Here is a 21,872-nt window from a genome sequence, read left to right as displayed (position 1 = left end):
TCCCTCTGGTTAGGGAATAAAAACAGAAAAGCAACACAGTCCAATGGACTCCACTCAAGAATGACCTCAACTTTTTCAATAATGTAAAGCGTCAAATTATATCCTGTTGAATAAATTCATTATTCTTTAAAGTGGAGTGCAGTGTACAACAGCTCAGAGCGGTAAAAAGGCCGTGTGCCGTGTGTCAGCGTTTACTTACTCTGGCTCTGTGAGAGGTGTGGTTTCATTCGGCTCTACGGGTCCTGCTGCGTTATGATTGGCTGAGCACTCATCCTCTGTTCTGACTTCCACTATTGGCTCTTTGGACTCATCTTTCCTGTAAGATACAGACAGTCTTGCTAAGCTGTTGTTTTTGGCCAAGCGGGCAGTAAGAAAGGATGATTCAAAAGCAGCAGACGGCCCACAGTGATCATCTATTTTCAAGCTTACAAAGTAACGTCAAGTCATCCATCTGGCTGTGCTTTCGTGGAACCGCACTCATGAAATGTAACAATCCAATACGTAATGCAACATCCTACTCAGAATGATTCAAAACGACTGCCGTTTTGTACACATGAAAGCATCCATTCAGTGCTGCGCTTGAATCAAACATCCTCATCTGTTTCATTGAAGGAAAATTTCATCTTACCTATGGGGCCATTTTATTGATTCATGTATTCTTGCTGTACTTCAGATACTGCCTGGTTAGACATTGTAATACATGTTTATTTTGCTCAAGAGGCAATCTCAGTTATTGTTTAATTACACAAGCTTCCCTTGATATATCTAGATATAGCAGCCCAAAAATAAAATAAAACCTTCAGCTAAAATTCTAAGTAATCTTCAGAGTTCATTCCTGAAAGGCCTTCTGGGAAATGTGGGAAGGCCAGTTATTCTAAGCTGAGGTCGGCTTATTTAAAACGCAAACAAAAGGTAAATTGGAAGATAAATAAAACCCTCAAACACATCACATTTCTACAAGAATCTTCTTAATTTTGTCTTTCTTATTACCCACAGACTTGCTTACAACAAAACTGAAAATTATTTTCTATCTGGGATTTTATAAGTTAGGTACAATATGTAACCACATCAGTCATTTCTATCCACCACTTGCTCTTCCTGTTATACAGACTTTAAATAGTGACTGTGGCGTACATCACCAGCTGCTTGTATCTTCTCCCTGCATGATTCCCTGCATTTTTACCTGAAGTAATGAAACAAGTTTGTTGTGTGTACCTTAACCATTTTGCAAAGTGCTTTGCTGGAGGATGTTGAAGTAGCGCATTTTGAGCTAAATGTTTATTCGAGGCAGAGGTGGCTTTGGCTGTCTGACATGACTTGGTTTGTCTTTTTGTTGAGCATACTAGGGAACATAAGCATGCGTTGCTATAGCAATGGCATTATGATATGATCTGACACAGCCCTAATAATCACTTTATAAAGCTGATATGGTGAGAGTGCTTGTGTCAGGTTGTCTGACTGTTACATCCAATATTAACTCTGCGTTTAGCCGTTTTATTCTGCACCAACTCCTGATGTGTCTTTATCTCCTCTATGCTCACCCATAGACATTACAGAAAATCTGGACATAGTCACCCTGAAACCACCCTTTTGTAAAAGAAGTAACAAAACCTTAAAGTAAAACTGTTGACTGAGGTCACAAAGAATAAGAGCCAAAAGTTTTCCCATTTGCCTCTACAAAGACTTTTTAGTAACAGATCACTTATCCTCAGGCTACTGGAAATAATGCAGATTTAAAGCACTTGAATCAATGTTGGCTTTGCTTTTAAAAACCAAAAGCTACATTAGTCTTTTATATACAGTCTACCTTTTCCACTAGCTAGTTGCTCAGTCCTGTTGTTGTTTGGTGCAAAGTTGTATATAACCATCTCACATTACACATGTAAGAGATCCAATCATCTGATCCAATCTTAAAATGAAGATATTCATACACTGAGTTGAAACAATCTCTCTGGTTCCACATTTTTAACTTTGAACATAAATTAGACATCATATGTGTGCCATCAAATACATCAGTTTAAAAGACCCAGACAACATGTATGTAAATATATGTAAATATACAGTCTGATACTCACATGAAGGCTGCCTTGCCCTCCTCTAAGTTGTGCCCTTTGGTCCCTGTGCCCGACTTGCCGCAGAGACACATGATGAGGCCACATTTGTTAACAAAGTAACAGGTGACATCCACAGCCAGGAGCAGGAGTATAAATACCACAACGAGGATTCCTGCCCAGAGCATGATGCCCATGGAGAGCGGAGACTCTTCACTTAAATCTGCCACACAAGAGATGAGAAAAGGGAGGGCGCTGAACTAACGTAGCAGGACACACTTTTACAGAAACCATGAACAACTAAATAAAGTGCTGACGTGTTACTGTAACCACAAATACTTCCATAAAACAGAAACAACTCACCTGCTATGAGCACTGATAGGTTCTAGATGGCTCAGCACAACTTTAGATGCTGTGTGTCGTTTGTATCGACTGTGCTGTCAGACTTTAATTATTTATATGACTTCATTTCTAAATATGAGGCATACTGAAGATTTGATATGCATGAAGCTGTGCATAAAAAAAACGAAAAGTATAAATATATATTCAACCCATTTATTTGGTAGTAGAAAGAAGAGCAAACCAAAGCATACAGTGTGCTGCTAGTTACCCAGACATGTGGAATAATCTGTGCACAGAAAATGAATGTCAGGCTTTTCCCAGATTTAAAAGCAGTGATGTATTGTCACTGTTTGGGTAATATCAACTTTGATTTAGCAGAAATTACTCTAAAATATACATTTAACTCTGCAGGTAATTAACATGTAAACAAGATCTATACATCTGAGTAAAGCATCCCAATTACGTACGTATAAAAATGACTATTGCTGATGACACTTGCGAAACATTACATGCTGGAGGAATATCTGGACATTTATCTTAGTAGTCCGCATAAAAATAAGTTGTTGTTTGATCATTCTTTAGGTGGCTTGTCAGTCTGTGCCAATATAAACAATTGTTTCCCCATTTTATGACCTTAATTGTGTAAACGTTAATATTACAAACCTTTACATTATGCAGAATTTTGTGAGCTATTAAACAATATAATACAGTGCTTATGTAAACACACAGGTCCAGCAGTCAGCCTTCACTCTGTTCTAACGCTACTTGAAAAAAATCTACTATTGTTCATCACTGTAAACTGGCACTCTTCTCTGTCTCTCTTGTCTAGTGCTGATGACTAGCAGTGCTAATGCTGAGCAGTATGAAACTGTGGGAGGTGGAGGATTTCCACTGCCTTTGGTTCAACATGTCTGTCTGGTCTGTTCTGAAACAACACAGCACTCTTTTCCTCACCCATAACAGAGACACATCTGTCATGGACAAAGTCTGTTGTGAGTGAAAGTGTCCAGAAAGACAGCCAGAGAGAAGGCAAGCTCTCCTCTACAGTAATGGTGTGAATTTCCTCACGAAAACTATGAGAGCAGGAGAACAGTGATGAGGGACATGATGAGTGATACCAAAGTGTATGTCACAGATGAGCAGCCCTGAGTGGCTGTGGGTGGGGACAGCACAACCCAGACCACACCAAAATGCACACAGGTCGGGACGAAAATGTTCACGTGGTCCACCACACCAATGTCCAGGACCAGGCAAGAGAGCAGGAACATTGAGAGAGAAAGAGGGGATAAAGAGAGAAGGGGGGAAAGATAATAAAGGAAGAGGGGGAGAAATGAAACGGAACAAAGAGGGGGAGAAAAAGAGAAGGGCGGGGAAAACAGAGGAAGAGAGAAAGTGAAAATGTGTCAGGTCTGAAAACCAAAAGTGGAAAAAAAAAGACGAAGAAACTGATTTCTTGTATTGAAAAAGGGGAAAAAACAGCAACACATCAAAGCAAAAGCACAGCACAAAAGAGGAAAACTACACCATGTCGACTAGATGGTGACTCAGTGGTGGGTGAGTGGAAAATGCTTTAGTTTGGAGAATGAATTAGGAAAAAAGTGAGAGGAAACATAATGGCCTGCTGTGATGTTTCAGTGAGGTACTCAAGTGTGTCTATCACCTAAAGAGAATTTGACAGGCTGTGTAGGTTTCGGCACGGTTAGTAAAGAACCTTCAGCTGCAGTTAAGAATTCAACATACGTGTTAATCAGCGGTTACTGAGGGTCATTTTAAAAGCTCCAACCAGACAGAGACAAACTATCCACATTAACGGTAAACAAAGTTACAGACATTCAGAGGAGATCATTTTATCCTCTGTGTGAGTGTGTGTGCCAGATCTGCAAGCACAAACTCAAGCTCATTTAGTGAGGGCTGTCAAAACTTTAAAGTGAGAAAATTCAGCCGGAAAATCATTTTTGGCTCATCGCCGTCCACGAAATCTATTTATTTTTTCTATAGATTTATTTAGTTGTCATTCACCCGTCAGCGCTCCAGATTTAAAAATAGAACAAGCTGCTCTGGTTTTCAGGTTTGAGTTTGGCTCCTCAGGTTTCTGGCTGTTTAGTTCCACATTAGTGTGAGTGACCGGGGGCAGGTACGCTACCTGGGATGGCCTCTGGCTCTGACGAAGTCCTGAAGGACATGGTTGCTGGCTGAGACTTGCCCTTCTGATTCTCTGCCACCACGTAGATGTTGTACTCTGTGTCCCACTCTAACCCACTGAGAACTATGTGATCACTGACACTGGGCAGCCGGATTTCTGGTTTCCACTCTGAAGACTGCACCTAAGGAGACACAGATAAATACAGTGCATGCATTCAGGGTTGGAACTTTATTTGGTCTTGTGAAGGTGAAATTTTTAAGCATGTTTTCAAATTGCTCCAAAAACACCTGTAAGAGCTCAGAGCAATCAAAATTTGTGTCTGTTTGGCCAAAAAATAATTCATTCATTATGAGAATATGATAAGTTTTTCTATTTTCTGTCAACAAACCAGGTATTAAATAACAATTTCAGCCCTAACAACAGCTTGAAAATCACAGAATTAAACATTTTTTTGCAGTGCTTTTGAAACTACAAGGATTTGGTAGAATCATTATTACCGCTGCAACTAAATTACTGCTTTCACTGACGATTAAGTACTCGATCAAGAGTTACTGATCAGATTTTTGGCATATAAAATAGCGTAAAACGCACATGACATTCTAAAACCCACAAAAAAAGCAATCTTAAGACTATGTAAAGCAGTAAATGTTCAGAGAATATTTCATCGTTTTACTTAAATGATTAAATCAGTTATCAAAGCAGGTGCCTTAGTTGAGAAGGAGCAATTGCTCTTTAATCCCCATACTCACTGGTTTATAACGGATAAGATAATGTAAGATGGGAGAGCCGCCATCATCCTGCTTGATCCAGCTCACTCTGAGGGAGTTGCCTTTACGTTGAAGTGCTCCTTCAAGTTTAGGAGGATTAGGATTCCCTACAGGGACACAGGAGCAAGATGGAGGTCATTTAATGGCTCATTTCAAGAGGTGCAGCGAGCTAGAGGGTTATTTCTTTGAAAGAGGCAGCTCTGTCAGTCCACTTTTCCATTTTGAAATAAAGGAAAAAGAAAACTTTCAGTCCAAAGTTTGATCTTGGATGCTCTCCTTATTGTTGACCTTTTAGGTCACTTAACCTCCCTTAAACGCTCTCCTAAGGGTGGCTTGTGTTACTAATTAGTGAATGACACACAGCCGCATGCTTATCTGTTTCATCAGAGTTGCTGTGTGTTGCTGCTGTTGCTGAGTGACATCAATTGGCAGATGGACATCGCACCAGGCTTCAGGCTAAAGAGTTATTTATCATTAACTAAGAATACGTATATAAGATTGCCAAGTTCCAGCACAATAACAGGGTTTGTCTTTAATTGTTGTATAGTTGTACCTACTGGCATGGAAATCGCACAGAATTAAACTAACATATGTCTTGTCTGTCTTAAACCTGTAATCATTTATCTATTAAACACTGATTACATAACAAACACCAATTAAGTCTAATATAAATGTAGTCAATATAATTTAAATTTATTCAAATTAATTTTTCCGACATCTTTTTGTGTCCATTGCTGACAGGGTGGAGGTCCTGGGGGGCAGTTGAAACTCTCTTTCCAGATAGATTAAAAAATTAAAATGTTCTGCATCAAATGAAACCACTGAATTTATGCATTAGCATCACATAAAGGCTACCTGATATGTAATTGAAAACTGGACGTCCTTTGTTTGTTTTACAACCTAAACTATTGAGTTCTGCCACAGTACACATATATCATTTTTCCAATTGCTTAAAATAGAACTACAGACTGATTTCAGTGACCTAAAAAGATTCTAGTGTTTCATCCAGGGTTACTAAGTGGAGCCGAATCATCAGCTATGAGCTGATGGAGAAGTAAACAATTAATCCTGTATTTCTGGTAACTAGCGGTCTAAATTTCAGGAATGGTTTGTATTCATAAGTGTCTGTTACAAGTTTCCAAAGTATAAGGTAAAGTCAAATATCTTGTCTAAACAACAGTTCAAAACTCTGAATTTCAGTTTACTGTCAGAAATCTCAGAAAACATTCAAATTTGATGAGCTGGAACACTGAACGTGGCTGCTGATTTGTTTTGTCTCAGATATTTGATTAATCAACAAATTATTGAAGCTCTAAAGGTTAATGCACTTACAAACAGGTAACAAGAAAGATGTGCACAGTGGTTAACATTCAGGATTAGATAAAGTCTAAGCTGCTTAAGCCTCAGGTTAAATAAGATTAAGAAAATATAGAAAATATATACCAGCAAGCCTGCTGCAAGGATGAGTATTTTGTGGGATGGCTGGAAGATACTGACTATGTTTATTACACTTGATTTATAGCAACACATCCTATAAGTAAGGAGGTAACATCCCTCAGGTGACAGGCTATCAATACTATGTAAGTGAAGCTAACAGTAAACACTGCTGACTGTTATTTAAACAATAAATACATTCTCGTTCTCTACGTTTACATTTATCTTGCTCAGGCAAATGTCTAGATGACTGATTAATGTGTTACACGACCGCAGAAGCAAACTATGTGCTGTTTTATCTGCTGAATTCTTTAGTTCAAGTTAGGAATCGTCAGTCAGGAATCTGCAACAGAAAGTTACCTTCTGCAGAGTGGAGGGAATCATCAGCAACATGCAAGCCAAATAACAGTCGCAGAGACATAAAATGACACATGTGAGTGGTTGAAAGAGGAGGAAGAGCATGAAAGGCATAACAGACAACAAAACACAGGTACAGGTTGAGGATAGAAAACTGAAGTGACCCAAAGACAAACCAATACTGATAAATAATAAATCACAGCTCCACATGCTGACAAGCTGCACAGGGATTCCTCTGTTTGGATTCTAAATGAGAAAAGTGCAGAAGACATCTAGCAGCTTTATGCTCTCGACAATTTGCAACTAACTGATTAATCACTGCTGATGGGCCTAATCCGAGTGTAAACATTCCCAAACTACACCAAACAGCTGAAGCCAGAGAGAAAATGTGCAGCTTTTGAAATGCAGAGATTTGGCTCGGATTCCTCATACTTGCATTAAGCCAATTTATTCACATGCTGCACATCAAAAATTATATTAATACTAATGGGATAAATCAGCTGTAAACTCATGGGATGCAAGTAAAATTAAAAACCTAATCGGTCTATGTTACAGACGGAGGAGTTTGCATTGATGGCCATGACCTTATGGGTCACAGTTTCTCAAAAACGATACACCTTTTGAAATACTTAAGCGGGATTACAAACACTGCTAATCAGTAGGGGTGATGGGTTATCCTGTTGGGTAAGAAACAGCTATAGCAGTAAAAACTAATCTTCTATTATCCCCACTACAGAACAAACCTGTGTCTTCAGTGAAAAAATGAAAAATGCCGTCTAGGGACATAAAAGAGAAGAAAGGCAATCAGAATCACTTGTCTGCACAAATGACCACCTGAATCTCTAATAACACTTCACTGAAGAAATCAGGAAGACACATTTCTGTCAGATGGCTCCAGAAAGGAAGAAAAACAAATCATTTTAGGAAATGATTGCCACATTTAAAGTAGGGAGACAGAGCCAGCCTCCATGAAAATGAAAGGCCACTTTACGGTCTAAAAAGGTAGCTTGAAATGATGTTCTTCTGATAGTATTTTATGTAAATATTTCAGCAAACCTCTATCGCATTTTATATGTCAGCAAACCTATATGACATTTGTTCAGTTTTATCAATTACTATGACTAAATGTTAATGATCTGGCCTTTAATTATGATCTTAGTTCTAAAAAAAAAGAGAGAGAAGGGGTTTAAGTCCAACTTTCGCCTTTGCCATTCAATAACAACATAATTCAATAGCAATATATATCCACAACTATAAAGCTATCTTTTTAATGTTTTTAATTAATGCATTTTAAATGAATCACTTACTGTTGTAAGTGTGGCCTGATGAATACAACAGACAGAAGAGCAAATGGATAAAAAAAATCAATGATTAAGAATGATAAAATAGAAGGAGAGATGATCAGTACACAGACAATATATAAATCATACCAGCACTCCCTCAAAAAACATCTATTGCCAAACAACAGAGGGCGCTAAAAACTAACTAATGTGTTGAGGTTTCACTGCATGCTGGCTTCTACAGAAGGATGAAATCACACTTCAGGGTTTGCAAGTCAATATAATGACATGATGGGCTTGAAACATGGCTTTAAAACAGGATATCTGAAGCAACTGTGCAGATGGCTCTAAATGATACCTATGTGATGAAATCAGTATTTAATTCCATATGTAAAAACAAGCAATCTGGCTTTAAAGATTTGGTTATGGCAGAAGTATTTCATGAACTAGAAAAATCAAATAAAAGCAAGAAGGTCAGAGAGCTGCTTCGTAGAGACGGAAAAGCGGTTTTAAAAAGACATACATGGAATGAAAGGAGACAGGTGAAAGCTTTTGTGGCATCATCCAAACAGTCTTAGGACCGACTCTTCAGCGGGTTTTTATAGAGAGACTGAAGGTAATATGTTTGTGGAGACAAGAGGTCAGAGAGGTATACTAAAAGCATTATAGCATGCTGTAAACTGTAACATGTGCCACTTACGAACAGGCTCCGTCTTCAAGAACGCAGCGTTACAGCTTTCACCTTCACCCTTGCCGTTGACGGCTGACAACTTCACTTCGTAGCTCGTGTCTGGCTTCAGGCCTGTGACTGTTACCTCACCGATGGAGCCTGTTACAACAGCAGAACACCATGATCATTTTGGTGAGCACTAAAACAAACAGATCTCCTGTTCCAACAATATATGCATAATTCATTGCTGCCCAAGCAAACACCGATTAGCTCAATTCACATTTCATTCCAACAATGTTTGAAAAACTGATGAATATATTTAGAGTTGGTCTAAAACTAGACAAACAGTGACAGCTGTTTTATATGTTGCACTGTCATCTTAAATGTAATGATCCCTTTTGGGATGATGATTGCTTTTGATCAAGCTTTTTATATAAATTATACTGCTTTTATGTACACTTCCGTGTTCAATTCCTTTCTAAAGGGGTGACTTGTAGGTTAAAACAAAAAACTAAATTCATACCTATTTCTTAGAAATAATCATTAACTTTTGTATTTTACTTTGTAGGAGACATTTAGGGGAAACAAACACCAGAGGAAAGGAGTCATTGTTACCACTGCTCTTAAAACTCTGTCCGACCACACTGTACAGGGCAGAGATGTGCACTGTGTAGTCTTTGCTATGTCTGTACTGTGAGTTGGTCAGTTTTCCTAGTCTGACCTTAATTTCATGATTTCACCATTTTGAATTATCATGTTTCTACAGGAAACACGAAAGACTTTCCTGCCTTCACTGTGCAGGACCCACTGCTGTATCTGTAACAAAAAACAAGGCTGTAAGTGCAGACATGAGGGTGTTCCAGACGATATAATTGAGTTTCACGTGAGACATCTAAACCAGGCCTGCGTGAGACTGACAGCTGGTGCTTTTTCTTCAGTTTTGCTGGCAGTGGTCAGCATAAAGCTAGACAAAGTGTGAACTACAAGTCATCTATTCTAATGTTTGCTGACTTTCTCCCACCTAAATTTAATAGATTTGGCTGATAGCAGTTGATTCTTGTGCATCAGTTTGTGCTATGGCACTAATATGCCAGCCCAATCTAGTACAACACAGTCAGAAATGGACTCTTTTATCCTGATCTGTGATATCAAAATAATAATGAGGCCATATAAGGCTGTTGTTTTTATTTAAATAAATATTTTCAACGTCTTACAGTATGTGTCCAAACAACTGTAGGGATCCAAATTTATTTTGTCAAACATGACCTAGTTTGGCTGCTCTCCCTTTTGTGACTTCATGACCAAGCCATGTTTCTGTGTCGAGGGTATCAACAACTCTAAATTACGTTTTAGTGCATATATGGACATATTTGTCAAAAGGAAAAGAAATCACGTTCACACAGCCTTTTAATCGCTTTGGTTATAAAACAAAAAGCTGCTGAATGCAAACCTTCCTTCCTTTAATACAGGTCATCTTTACTGATATGATTTAACAAAATGTGAAAAATCTGACATTTTTAACATTAATATGTATTTCTATCTATTTGAATCGTACTTGGATATTTAAAAAGAATGTAGTTAGACATTAAAGAACAGACAAACATCACAATCATGTTTCTGTGTTATTACCATCTTGGACTTCATAGACTTTCTGCACCCAGCTGCCTCTGCCACGCATCCTCCACTGAGCTCTATATTTGAGGACAGGAACGCCTCCAGTGGATTCAGGCTCCTGAAACTGGATCAGTGCTGTGGTGGAGAATGGCCTCACCTCCACGATGGATGGAGTTGACGGAACCTCTGTGAGGGGGAAAAAAATCAGTCCAGTTACAATAAAAACTTTAAGATTGCAGCACACCAGCATTGTCAGACTCCATTGCTATATCAGAGTAACAGGATGAGCCCACGGCTCCTAATGACCCCACAGTGCATCTAAAAACCGCTTCATCTTCGTGCGAAATCTGTGATTTATCGTGACAGTAAGTCTGGTTCTCTTCTACTGAATTCTGTACACTACTGACATCGTTTCAGAAAATAAAAGGCAGGAAAAAACATTTAAAAGCTCCTTATGACCAACAGATTCAAGAACAAGCCATTCCCAAGTCAGCCCTAAAGATGATAACTCCAGAAAGAAAACCACTAAAAAAAACAGTAAGTGCCTGATTGGATGTTTGAAAAGACCAAAAGTTCTGAGAGACTGTTGAGTTTGATAAAACTTTAAATTGGAAAAGGAGATTTCATAGATTCAAAGACCTTGCAGTGAGTTAAGCAAAGCTTAATCTTTAAATTTAAAGTGAATATTAAAACTGAAGAATATGCAAAAGCTAGTTCAAAGACTTCTGTAATTGTACTTTGATTAAAGTTTAGAAAATAAAAAAGGATCCATCCTGTGATGTACACAATGATTAGACAATTAGTTCTTCATTTACAGTCTGCCTTTGTTAAAAAAGGTTTACTTTGTTTCAGCCAGCAATGAAAGGCTTATTTAAGAGAAAATTACATTATTTAAAAGTATTTAACCTACTGTGATTGAAGCTCTGCCATCACGTAATGTCGCATACTGCTGTTTCTGATGTCATTTAAAAAAAAAAAAAAAAAAAAAAAAAAAAAAAAAAAAAAAAAAAAAAAAACCTACTGTGATTGTCCACATCTGAATAATGGTGGCTGTTCTGAACTCACAAACTCTAGTGTGAGTAGTTTTGTATTGCATCACTTTGATCTTCTAAATTAAAAGGCACACTGTAATTACTGTGGTTGCCCATGTTCGGCTCTGAGTGAACAATGTAGTGTTTTCAATTAATTCACTTCTGATTGTGGCTTAAGAGTGGCATTATCTCTCTGCTCTCTGTTCCATTTGCCTAATGGTACATTTGTCTGGGAAGTCTATGGTGTAGGTCCATGTTACAATAAAATGCTATACCTTAATATAAAAAAGTCTTTTACTTTATACTGCAAACAGTGCAATGTTAGTGGTGAGAGGTTGAGGTAAAGTTTAGTTGTAGAATAACCAGAGGGAACATTACATTATCATGTAGGTTACACATTCTTTTCATCTTAATCAATTTATCAGCCATCGATACAAACACTGATCTGTGTAATCTCACGTCATGGTGGATGTTTTGGTCTAATGCGATTTGATCATGGATAACAAAAAAATAAATAAAAAATCTGTTCCCGAAGCCTTAAAAAACCTGAAACAAAAACTACTATGTGATCTAATGAAATTTACCTACTCATCATTTTTAAGCTGTTACTGAATCACGATCACATATAAGGCTGCTTGTTTTTTGTTTTCAAATTTTAATTATGCTGAAAATCTTGGCACAAACACTATAAATGCAAAGTAAGAATGGATTTTGAATCACAGCATTGCCACTGACCAGCCTGAATGAGCAGGAACTCCTTGGACTCTGTGCCCATCTCATTTGAAGCAGTGCAGTTATAGCTTCCAAAGTCATTTTCAGACTCGGGGGTTATCTGGAGGGGGGGGGAATAAAGCAGTAAATATACGAAGGGCAGTGTACCAAAACAGATGAACTAACTTGTGTGTCAAACACTGAAGGTGACCTTTTTGTTTGTCCATTAGAGTAGCCTATTTTTATTTGTCGCTGTGAGCTCTCCTGCTGCTGAATTATTCATGAGATTTTTTTTTCCCAACAATGAAGCTGAAAGAAAACCCTACACTTCAGGTCTGTGCTCATGAAATCTTGATGACACATGGGGTTCAGAGTGTGTGTTTGTGCACACTGTGTGTATATGTACATTCATTAGAGAGATAGAAAGAGGGATTAAGTCATGGTGTGACACGGGTGTTCGTACCTGCAGGAAGCTGGCTGAGGGAGTCCTGAAGATCTTAATGTTGGTGGTGTTTGAGTTGGGGAGCTGCAACCCGTCTCTCAGCCACACAATAGAGACATCACTGGGATGAGCTTTGACCTCACAGCTGATATTGGCAGGATTCCCCTCCCAGGTATACACTGCCACTGTACCATTTATCTTAGGAGTATCTAGGAAATAAAAACGGATACAACCTGTCAATCCATTTCAGGTGTTATTTAACAGTTCAGTTATAAATAGTCATAGTGACTTGCAGTGCTATTTTTTTTAATGCATAGTGCATGAGTGTACTCATTTTGTAGGGCTAAACACTTGTATAAAGACAGAGGGAAACACTTACAGCGGACCTCCATATATGCTGTTTGATAATCCTCTCCGATGACGCTGTGTGCTGTGCAGAGGTACTGACCAGCATCTGTATACTTGACATACTTCAGGGTGAGGGAGGACACACGAGCGTGACTCCTCACCACTATGTTTCCATCCGGGCTCTAAATGGAAGTAAAAAATGGCTTTGTTTAGTAAAAGAAATTAGTTAGATCAGTTCTTATAAATAGATATTATGCACATTTACATAAAGAATACAATTATGCAGAAACACGTGACCTTGAAAAAAAGTATTTAAAGTCCACTTTTACAGAAAAGAACAGAAACTGAAAGAATGAAACAAGCACAGACTGTTCTGTAAAGCTGCAGAGACATAAGGGCCCAGTTGACAGTGCAGAGGAGCTTTTCAATAATTGATGTCAGAAGGCATTAGAAACCATCTAGGGCTTTTCACACTCAGGGCTTACTTGTGAAATATGCTGATGCATACTGGTAGACAGAGCATTACCTTACGTGTGGCGCTTGCACTTTTACACTAAAGACACTGGATTTAGTGTCAATCCACAACATTTTATTTCTTTAAGTTAATTACTTAAAAATAAAATGTTGTGGTGTTGTGGACTGTATTAGGTTGAGGAACTCTCTGAACCTATATCCAGCTCCAGTGTCAGTGAGGAAGAGGAAGCACACGCCAAGTCACAAAGCATCTGAAACCACTCAAATAATAACAGACAGCTGGCTAATGAGATGTGTAAATGCACTTCCCTCTGTAAACCTGGTTTCATTAACTTGATATGCGGTGTTACAGCATCCAAACATGAGTAGCTTCCCAACAGGGTCAACAACTTTGTGTTGTTGTGGTTGTTGTTGCCATGTGACACTTAACTGCAGAGTGTAAAGTTTCAGACAGGCTGAATTTCCCCTTTCAACGATACATTTTCCTGTTATGTTATTACAATATTTCGAACAAACTTTGGACATTATTGTCTTGTGACAGATGTTTTTACTGAACATATCTGTAATATCTAGCATAATTAAGCATTATTCACAAACTCTGTGGATTTGGGGCTTTAGCACAAAGCTCTTACACAGTAAGCTGCAGCATTTTTGTGAATTATTCCTTTAACAAGGTGCTGCAGGGCTGAATATTTGAGCTTCCCTTTTGGTTGCTTTCATGGCTTTGATCCAAGCTACAGGCAAAACAATAGCCGAATGCTTTTACACATATTGAATTAGGGCCCAGCCTGGGCAGCCATGTAAGAGAAACCCTTGTTAGTTTGTATTCAATTTCAATAGACAAAGCATGTCTGGGGCATTCATTATGCATAGCGGGTAGCAGGACCAGGGAGACACTTACATAACACGCTACCCTTGTATTGTGACCCCTGTGCAGGAAGCATTCTCACTCGACCCCTGTGGTTCTGTTTCTGAGTCCTGCGTCTGTGCAACATGCCACACTATGCACAGCTATGTGTCATATTAAGTGTGTTGACTCCAATATGGAAACCTTTTTTGTGTCATTATTTTATGATAAAGTATGAGCAGTTTCTCCAGAGCTACAGCCTCTCGTTTCCTATATGAAATCCATCATGATTATTGTTATTTAGCAAAGAAAATGTATGCCTTCATGCAACTTAATATTGTGATTCATGAATTTTTTATAACAATATATTTTCAGTATAAATTCATAGTGCACCGGAGTTGCTGTCTACTGGAAACATCCGTGCTGAATTTTGTGCTCCTTGCGTAAAAAGGCATAAAACCATTTCGCACGTCTATGAGAAAATGAAGACTTTCGCGTGTGCGCTCCTGTAATAAAACCAAGCTGACAGCAGAGCTCTCCCACAGATTCTTCTGCTGTACCAACAGAAGAGACACAGAGGGAGCATCAGGGCATAAAATTGAGATTGCATTGAAGACATGTTAAACTCGTGTCTCACCAAATATTAAACAGCCCACAGTACAAAATCACCTTCCCTTCTGAGGCTTGTCAAATGAACACTAAGCTTCCTACGCCTTTGCAACAAACATGGCTCCTCACCCTCACCCCCCCACCCCCACTGTGCAATTCATAATGGGATGTCTTTGAGAGATGTGCACTTATCAATTCAGAGCACAGGTGAACTTTTAAAACAATATAATTATGTGAAGTGAGTGAAAATGTGAAGTGAGTAATTCAAAGTGATTGCCTTTTCCATTAATGTAAACCGTTCCATTTGTGACCTGAAACCACAAATATGCTGCTCAGATATGAGTGCCCACATTTAACTAAAATACTCCTCTTATATATATTAAAAAAGGGAGGCATAACTCTTTTTAAGTAATGCATGTGTTCAGCAGTGGAACTTGCTGAGATCATCAGTCTTTTAAAAAAAAATGGAAAACGCAAGCAACTAGGATACGCTGTTTGAGCTTTTTGGGGTTGCCTAATTTAAATATAATCAGCAGATCATTAATGTAAATGTTCAGAACGATTCATTTTGCTCAGATTTTCAAGATAAAAGTGTTCCAATTCACAAATTCAACAGCTTAGTATTGCAGATGCACAAAAATCCAAGTGCATCCATGTGTAAATCATAGTTATACACAAACTGAGCAATTACTGTCAGCATGTGCCTGATGAGAAAGGCTCTTCCTCCCCTCCTGTGGTGAGGTGGGTGAGATTTTTTATTCCACACTTTCTGCAGGTGCTATTAATGAATGCGTATCAGCTGACAATCGTAATGAAAAAAATACCAACAGCTGTCACGACCGAATAATTAAGGCCGACTGTTAGAAACACCCCTCCTTAAACCTATTAGCAGAAGGAGTAAAAGGAAAAGACCAATTCTCTTGATGTCCAGTGCTTCCTGCAATGTAAAAATAAAACAGCGTGGCTATTTAGGGAACCGAATGGTCTAAGAATACACATTCATATCTTGTTAAATAGCACTGAAGTAAAAATAGAAATGGCAACCCTAATATCTGATCTTGCTCCTAAAACAGAGATGGGCTGATCAACAAGGCACTGCTTTGTGTGAGCGATCACTTCTCTTCAAGAGTCTGGATCCATTCTTTTTGTCACCATTTTTCTCGTATGTAAAACACATTCTATAGGGAAGTGCTGTATATTGGAGAAAAGCTTATGTGGGCAGCTCTTTCACTTACTGCCAATTTTCGCTTTCTTTCAGAAACAGTCGCTTGTTCTTATACTCTGTTGCTGCACAAAGGCAGCTTTTATTTCCTCCTACATACATATTTAGCCATGTTCAAATTAAACTACTGTATACACTAATGTCAAAAGTATACTCTGAAGTTATAATTAAGATTTAGCGGTGGACAGGATGTGTGGGTGGGGGGACAGAGAGATCTGAGGAACAAAATCTATTTCTGCAGAAGACAAGTTGATCACATGGTATAACTGTAACTGTCATGCGCGTAATAAAACGCTTTTGCTGATGTCCAGGCATGACAGGTAAAAGGTCAGGAGAAAGACAAGAAAAAAAGACTGAAATAGGCTGCGATTTGTTAAGAAATCTAAGGAACATGGCGTGCAAAGAAACACAGACTTGCACTGTCCTGTTTTGCTACTGCTTCTCAGAGCTTATGCTCACCCCAACCTTATTTGATCAAGAATGTTGATCTGCATCCATCCAGAATTGGACTAGATTCCCCTGACATGAAAGATGGATGGGTGTAAGAAAAAGTCATGCATTTAGAATACCTTGTGTTGCTCAGGCCGAGTCCATGATGCCTGTAGAAGACAGAGAGACGAAAAAACAAAAAGGCAGAGCAATTCTTAGAAAGCAATCCTCATCCTGTCAAAGCTGGGATGTTGCACACTGCATCCCAGTTAAATGACCAGTTTATTTTTTTATGCATCTAAAGTACCTGAGCTGAATGTCTGAATTTACTAAATTAAGAGTCTGCAGACATAACGAGATGTATGCTTTAGATGTTCTCTCAAGGGAAGCCTATTTTAGGAGGACAGGAGTTTCTTTTGAAAGGGAAATTTTGTGGGGATGTTTACAGTCTGTGCCTGCCTGTACGTGAAGTAAGTCTTTTGGCATCATGATAGCACAAATGCTTTGTGATAATAAGGTTATTGGTTCATCAGGAAGAGGTGAGTCTGGTACGCTGTAACAACAGAGTAATGTCTCCTTGGGTAATAGAGGAATTATTGCCTCACAATCCTTTTCTGAAGGCTGAAGCAATAATGTGAGCCCAAAAGAATGGAATTTACTCTTTATCTATGAATATAAAAAAGCCCTCCCAAGATCGAGAAGCAAGTTAGTACCCTAGTCAATCAAGCCCTCTAACAACACTTGCTTGATATCTCAATAAGCAATGAAGGAGGTTCAAATAAGCAATTTGCTACAGCTCATCCTCCACACCATGTGAGACCTGGAAATAAATCTCAGCCTACAGGTGGCCTTTTTAAGTCATTTTGAAAGTCCAATGTTCTGCTCATTGTTACTTACACTATGAAGTTCTGTCTTTTCCTCCTTTGTCACTGATATGCTTTGATTGTACTCAAAAATAGCCTTAAAACAGCCAGGAAATGTGATTTGCATGATGAATACTGAATTTTCTAAGCTATAAGAAATATAATGGCTTTCTCCTTGTTAGATGTGGACTTTTAAAATATTCCGTTTTTTTGTGTTATAAGAATGGATCCACTGAAGCTGTACTAACTGACCAAAACAATACTACATTTAAATATTCAGAATACTGTTTTTTAGCTATTCCGGCATAATAGCAAATATATGCACATACATTTTAGAAAATGACCACGTTACAGTCTAATACAGGAAGAAGAAAAAAATCACCTTTCTCTAGATAAACAAGTGATTATCATCGACATGTTGGTCAGTAACACATCGAATGAAATAAAGAATTAATTTTACACCAAAGCACATAAAACGTCACACCTAAGTAACATGGCAGACATCATGCCACATTAAATCACAAGAGACTGCAAAGCCCGACTTTACAAAACAGAAAGCTTTTTTGGACGGCATGCTGTGTGGATTTTATGATGCTGAGGAAAATGTTAAGCATGACAATGAGATGTGATGGCCTACGCAGTGAAACAATTTTGAAGCTTAACAAGGAAAATGAGAAACAGCAATTTCATCAGGCGCAAATGCAAGAAAAGTCAAGTAAATGAAAGCAAATGGTGGTATCACTGTAGGGCAAACAAAGTGACTCAAACCATCAATGTTCACATCTAAAAATCACCCCTATATTGTCCCCTCACAATCACTGCAAAAGGACATATGGTGTGGTTGAATTCATCTTGTTTTATAATGGTTAAGTAGTTATATCACTGATGAATGTTAATCCTCCTCAGCGGTGAAAAATAAAGCCAATACCGAAGGTAGAAAGAGGAGGCAATAAAATTCTTATTAGAAGAGTCATGTCCGAAGCTTACTGCATGAATATAAATTCAGCCCTTTCTTAAGAGCAGTTTAACTCCCCTACTGGCACAATAAAATACACTGTGCACCCTACATCATTACAAGCAGCAGTTGGCTGCAAATCAGTACTGAGAAAGAGCAGTAGCCCAATTAAAACATAACCTAACAGTGTGGAACATAACCACCTCATTCACATCCTCGTCTGTGGCGCTGCCTCTGCAGTAAGTGAGCTGACAAGTATTGCTGTCATATCTGTGACAGGTGTTTGTTTAAGACAAAAGGACAATGAACAGCGGCGGATGCATGCGTGCACAACAGAAGACGCCGTAACAGAATCACTTCTCCGAGCAAACGCGAAGAACAATATGGTGATGGCTCCCTTGGGACTTATCATTTTTCCAGCCTATTGTTCCTCCCTTCCATGGAGAATTAGCCCCGCTCTTTGTTCTGACATGAATTGGATGTCAGTTCAAAGAGGATAAAAAAGCAGACATACTAACACAAACACATAAATATAAAGAACTGCTTCATTTACTGAGTGAACCCCGGATGAAAAGTCATGATTATGCATATTCTCAGTTTAGTTTCCTTCCTTGTCATTAAATGCTGAGCCTCAGAACCTTTGCAGTACATCACAGAAAACGGACAAGCATTTTAGTTAGTGAAGACATTCTTGCATCACATCACTACTGAGCCAGCCAGCATGCTGTAAATGAGTAGCCTTTTGTGTTTGGAGAAAACAGTGCTCTCTTTGCATTAGCATGCAACACTTGAAGTACGCCTGTTTCAGATGCTCTGCCTGCACTGCTGCCACAAAACATTAAATAACAAAGCATCTCATTGTTTTGGTTTTTAATTTAACACCTTTTTTTTTTTTAGCTTTTAATGTTGGAAACCTCTATTTGAGACTACAAATTTTAGACAGAGAAGGTCTTTTAATACAGATTTATCTCCTTACAAAGAAGAGACACACTTCAAACACTATAAAATGCTGATACCCAATCAACTACAAACTTGAATGTGCTTTTAGGTTTTATAATTACTCATATTTCCCTGCAACTTCCTTCTGTGTAGTTCAGGATATTTTCCAATAAATTCTGCTTGAAAGTCTGCAAGGAGCACAACATTTAATATGTATTCAAATAAGCAAAATATTCATTATGTAGATAATGTACAAAGCATGGATAAATAGTCCATTTACATTTTCAGTTATTAAACCGACACACTTATCTACAGCGACTTGAGCGAATGCATTCAAAGGGCTGAAGGAAACAAATACCAAATGTAAATTGATGAAAGTTTTCAAATAAATATATAAACACTTAACTTTAATAGCTGTATAAACAAAAACAAAACCATCCCCTGATGAGCTCCAATTTGAATTTGAAGCACAACTAAGCGGGAATACACCCACAAGACTTTTTGAACATACTCCTTTTATTCTGTCTTTTTCATGTACAATACTACAGTTCTCTATTGTGCGATACAGTAATCTTCCTCAATCCTCACATTGTGTTCCCCCTTACTCGCGCGCGGTTAACGAACAATGCTTTTGTGTGCCAACACTTTAGACTTTGAGTAGGGAGTTGTTCAGAATGAATTAGTCTCTCTTTACGTTAACCTTTAAAACCAAAGACCACAGTAGACTGGGAACAAATTCAAACAAAGCCAGACAAAGATTGTGAGAACACAATGAATAGCTGATCTAGCTCAGAATGCTTCAGCCTTCACATAGACCACCTTGGTTTCGTAGGGCATGCAGGTCATGTAATAGACACATCCTTTTAATAAGATCCATGTTGTCACAGTGATCCAGATGTGGCAGTTAGCAGGCAAAAATGCCACACGAATAAACATGGACATGGTTTTTTATGTTTTCAGAAATGTCGGCTTTGCAAAGATTCTCTAACAATCCGATACCTCAGGGTAAGACACTGTTTTGGAAGGTGGCATTCAACATAAACACAAGCCTCATCTGTTTAATCTGCTTCTTTAATAACCCTGTAAGACATGCTTTTTAAGGGTTTTCAGTGTACTCAAACTTTAAAGAAAACAATAAACATGTAGAAATGTCTTCCCATAATTGGTTTCTGAGGCTGTTTTTATTTCTTCAAAATAAGTATCTTTTTCTTATTACAATCAATCTGAGCATTGAACTATGAACAGTTATAGCTCCACTCAGATGAAAAGTAGTAAACTGAAGCACTATCTAATTGTTTAGCTGTGTTGTGTATTGTCATTGTCATACTGTGAAGCAAAGGTGATCAGAAGCCTTATTTGTATAAACTAAACTGCATTCGTTTTGCATAAAAATCTGATATGAGTAATGATTTTAAAAAAGAAAGAAAAAAAGAAATGAAAGCAGCAGATAAAGTAGGGAGCCGAGGAGCTGAAAACACATTAGAATAAACTGCTAATTAATTCTGTCCTTTCATCACCACCACAAATCTACATCTGTACCGGTTTTCTGACAAATACAAAAATCTCACATTATTAACAGAAAAATGCTTCCCTTTACATCCTTTTTCAATTCACCGTGTTCACCCCAAATGAATGTCATGTCATTTGTCACACTCATCCTAGATGAAATGCAGCTGTTGTGATGATTACAGATAGCGTGGCGGATGGACATCGGATGAACAAATAAAACAAGACAATTAAACAATTAGCAGCCGTTTCCCATTCATTGAAAGCCCACCATAGAAATGATTTCTCCTGCTCAGAATCACAACTACGAGGGAAAATCTAACCAGTATGCATCTACGTGATTCGGTAAGGCTGCTAATCATTTCTTTGAAGACGGCTGTGAACAGACACCACATATAAAAGCATACCATAGGCGGCACCCCAAAACACACTGCCACCATTGCGCAGGTGGCCATCACGACATGTGTCATGTCAACAACTACACAGTGCAAAATTTGTGGGTAATGCCTATTATAGCCCATTGTTTCCTATGTGTGTTGTTTATTTATTCTGCCCTGCACCTGTAGAGTCAATCTACACTGCTACAGTATAGCATGACTGTGGTCAAACTGTGGGATGTAAGCCTCAAGACCACAATACAAGCTGTCCTGTCATTGACAAAAGTGGAAGCTGATGGAAATTTATTCTACAAAGCAAAATTTTGCTCAACACTGGGTAATAGGACAGAAGTAAGAATCGTTACTAGATGGTGCATTCATGTACGCCAATCTGTGTAGGTACAAAAAAAAGGGGTGGGGGACCGTCATGATGTGCGTCATATGGTGGCAGTGTGTTTAGC

At 38.4% G+C, this 21,872-nt stretch overlaps 1 protein-coding gene across 18 annotated transcripts in view; it reads right to left on the bottom strand.

Moving 5' to 3' along the window:
* Positions 1-21,872, bottom strand: part of ncam1b (neural cell adhesion molecule 1b) — a gene marked incomplete at its 5' end in the record, with an annotated part of 40,498 nt that overhangs the window by 5,842 nt on the left and 12,784 nt on the right. For 4 of the 18 annotated variants that reach the window (XM_005932080.2, XM_014336704.1, XM_014336694.1 and 1 more), the window contains 13 exon segments: positions 200-316; positions 2,076-2,274; positions 4,537-4,717; positions 5,286-5,410; positions 7,098-7,100; positions 7,838-7,870; positions 8,402-8,416; positions 9,075-9,203; positions 10,674-10,844; positions 12,425-12,521; positions 12,864-13,051; positions 13,222-13,372; positions 16,912-16,941. In XM_005932080.2, coding sequence (XP_005932142.2) covers positions 200-316; positions 2,076-2,274; positions 4,537-4,717; positions 5,286-5,410; positions 7,098-7,100; positions 7,838-7,870; positions 8,402-8,416; positions 9,075-9,203; positions 10,674-10,844; positions 12,425-12,521; positions 12,864-13,051; positions 13,222-13,372; positions 16,912-16,941 — 1,439 coding nt within the window. 18 annotated transcript variants of the gene reach the window in all.

This window comes from Haplochromis burtoni, unplaced genomic scaffold (genome assembly GCF_018398535.1).
Source record: "Haplochromis burtoni strain Fernald_Lab_line unplaced genomic scaffold, NCSU_Asbu1 Contig_144, whole genome shotgun sequence".
NCBI classification, from domain to species: domain Eukaryota; kingdom Metazoa; phylum Chordata; class Actinopteri; order Cichliformes; family Cichlidae; genus Haplochromis; species Haplochromis burtoni.
Note: the sequence above shows the minus strand (reverse complement) of the source record. Positions and strands in the feature narration are given on the sequence as shown.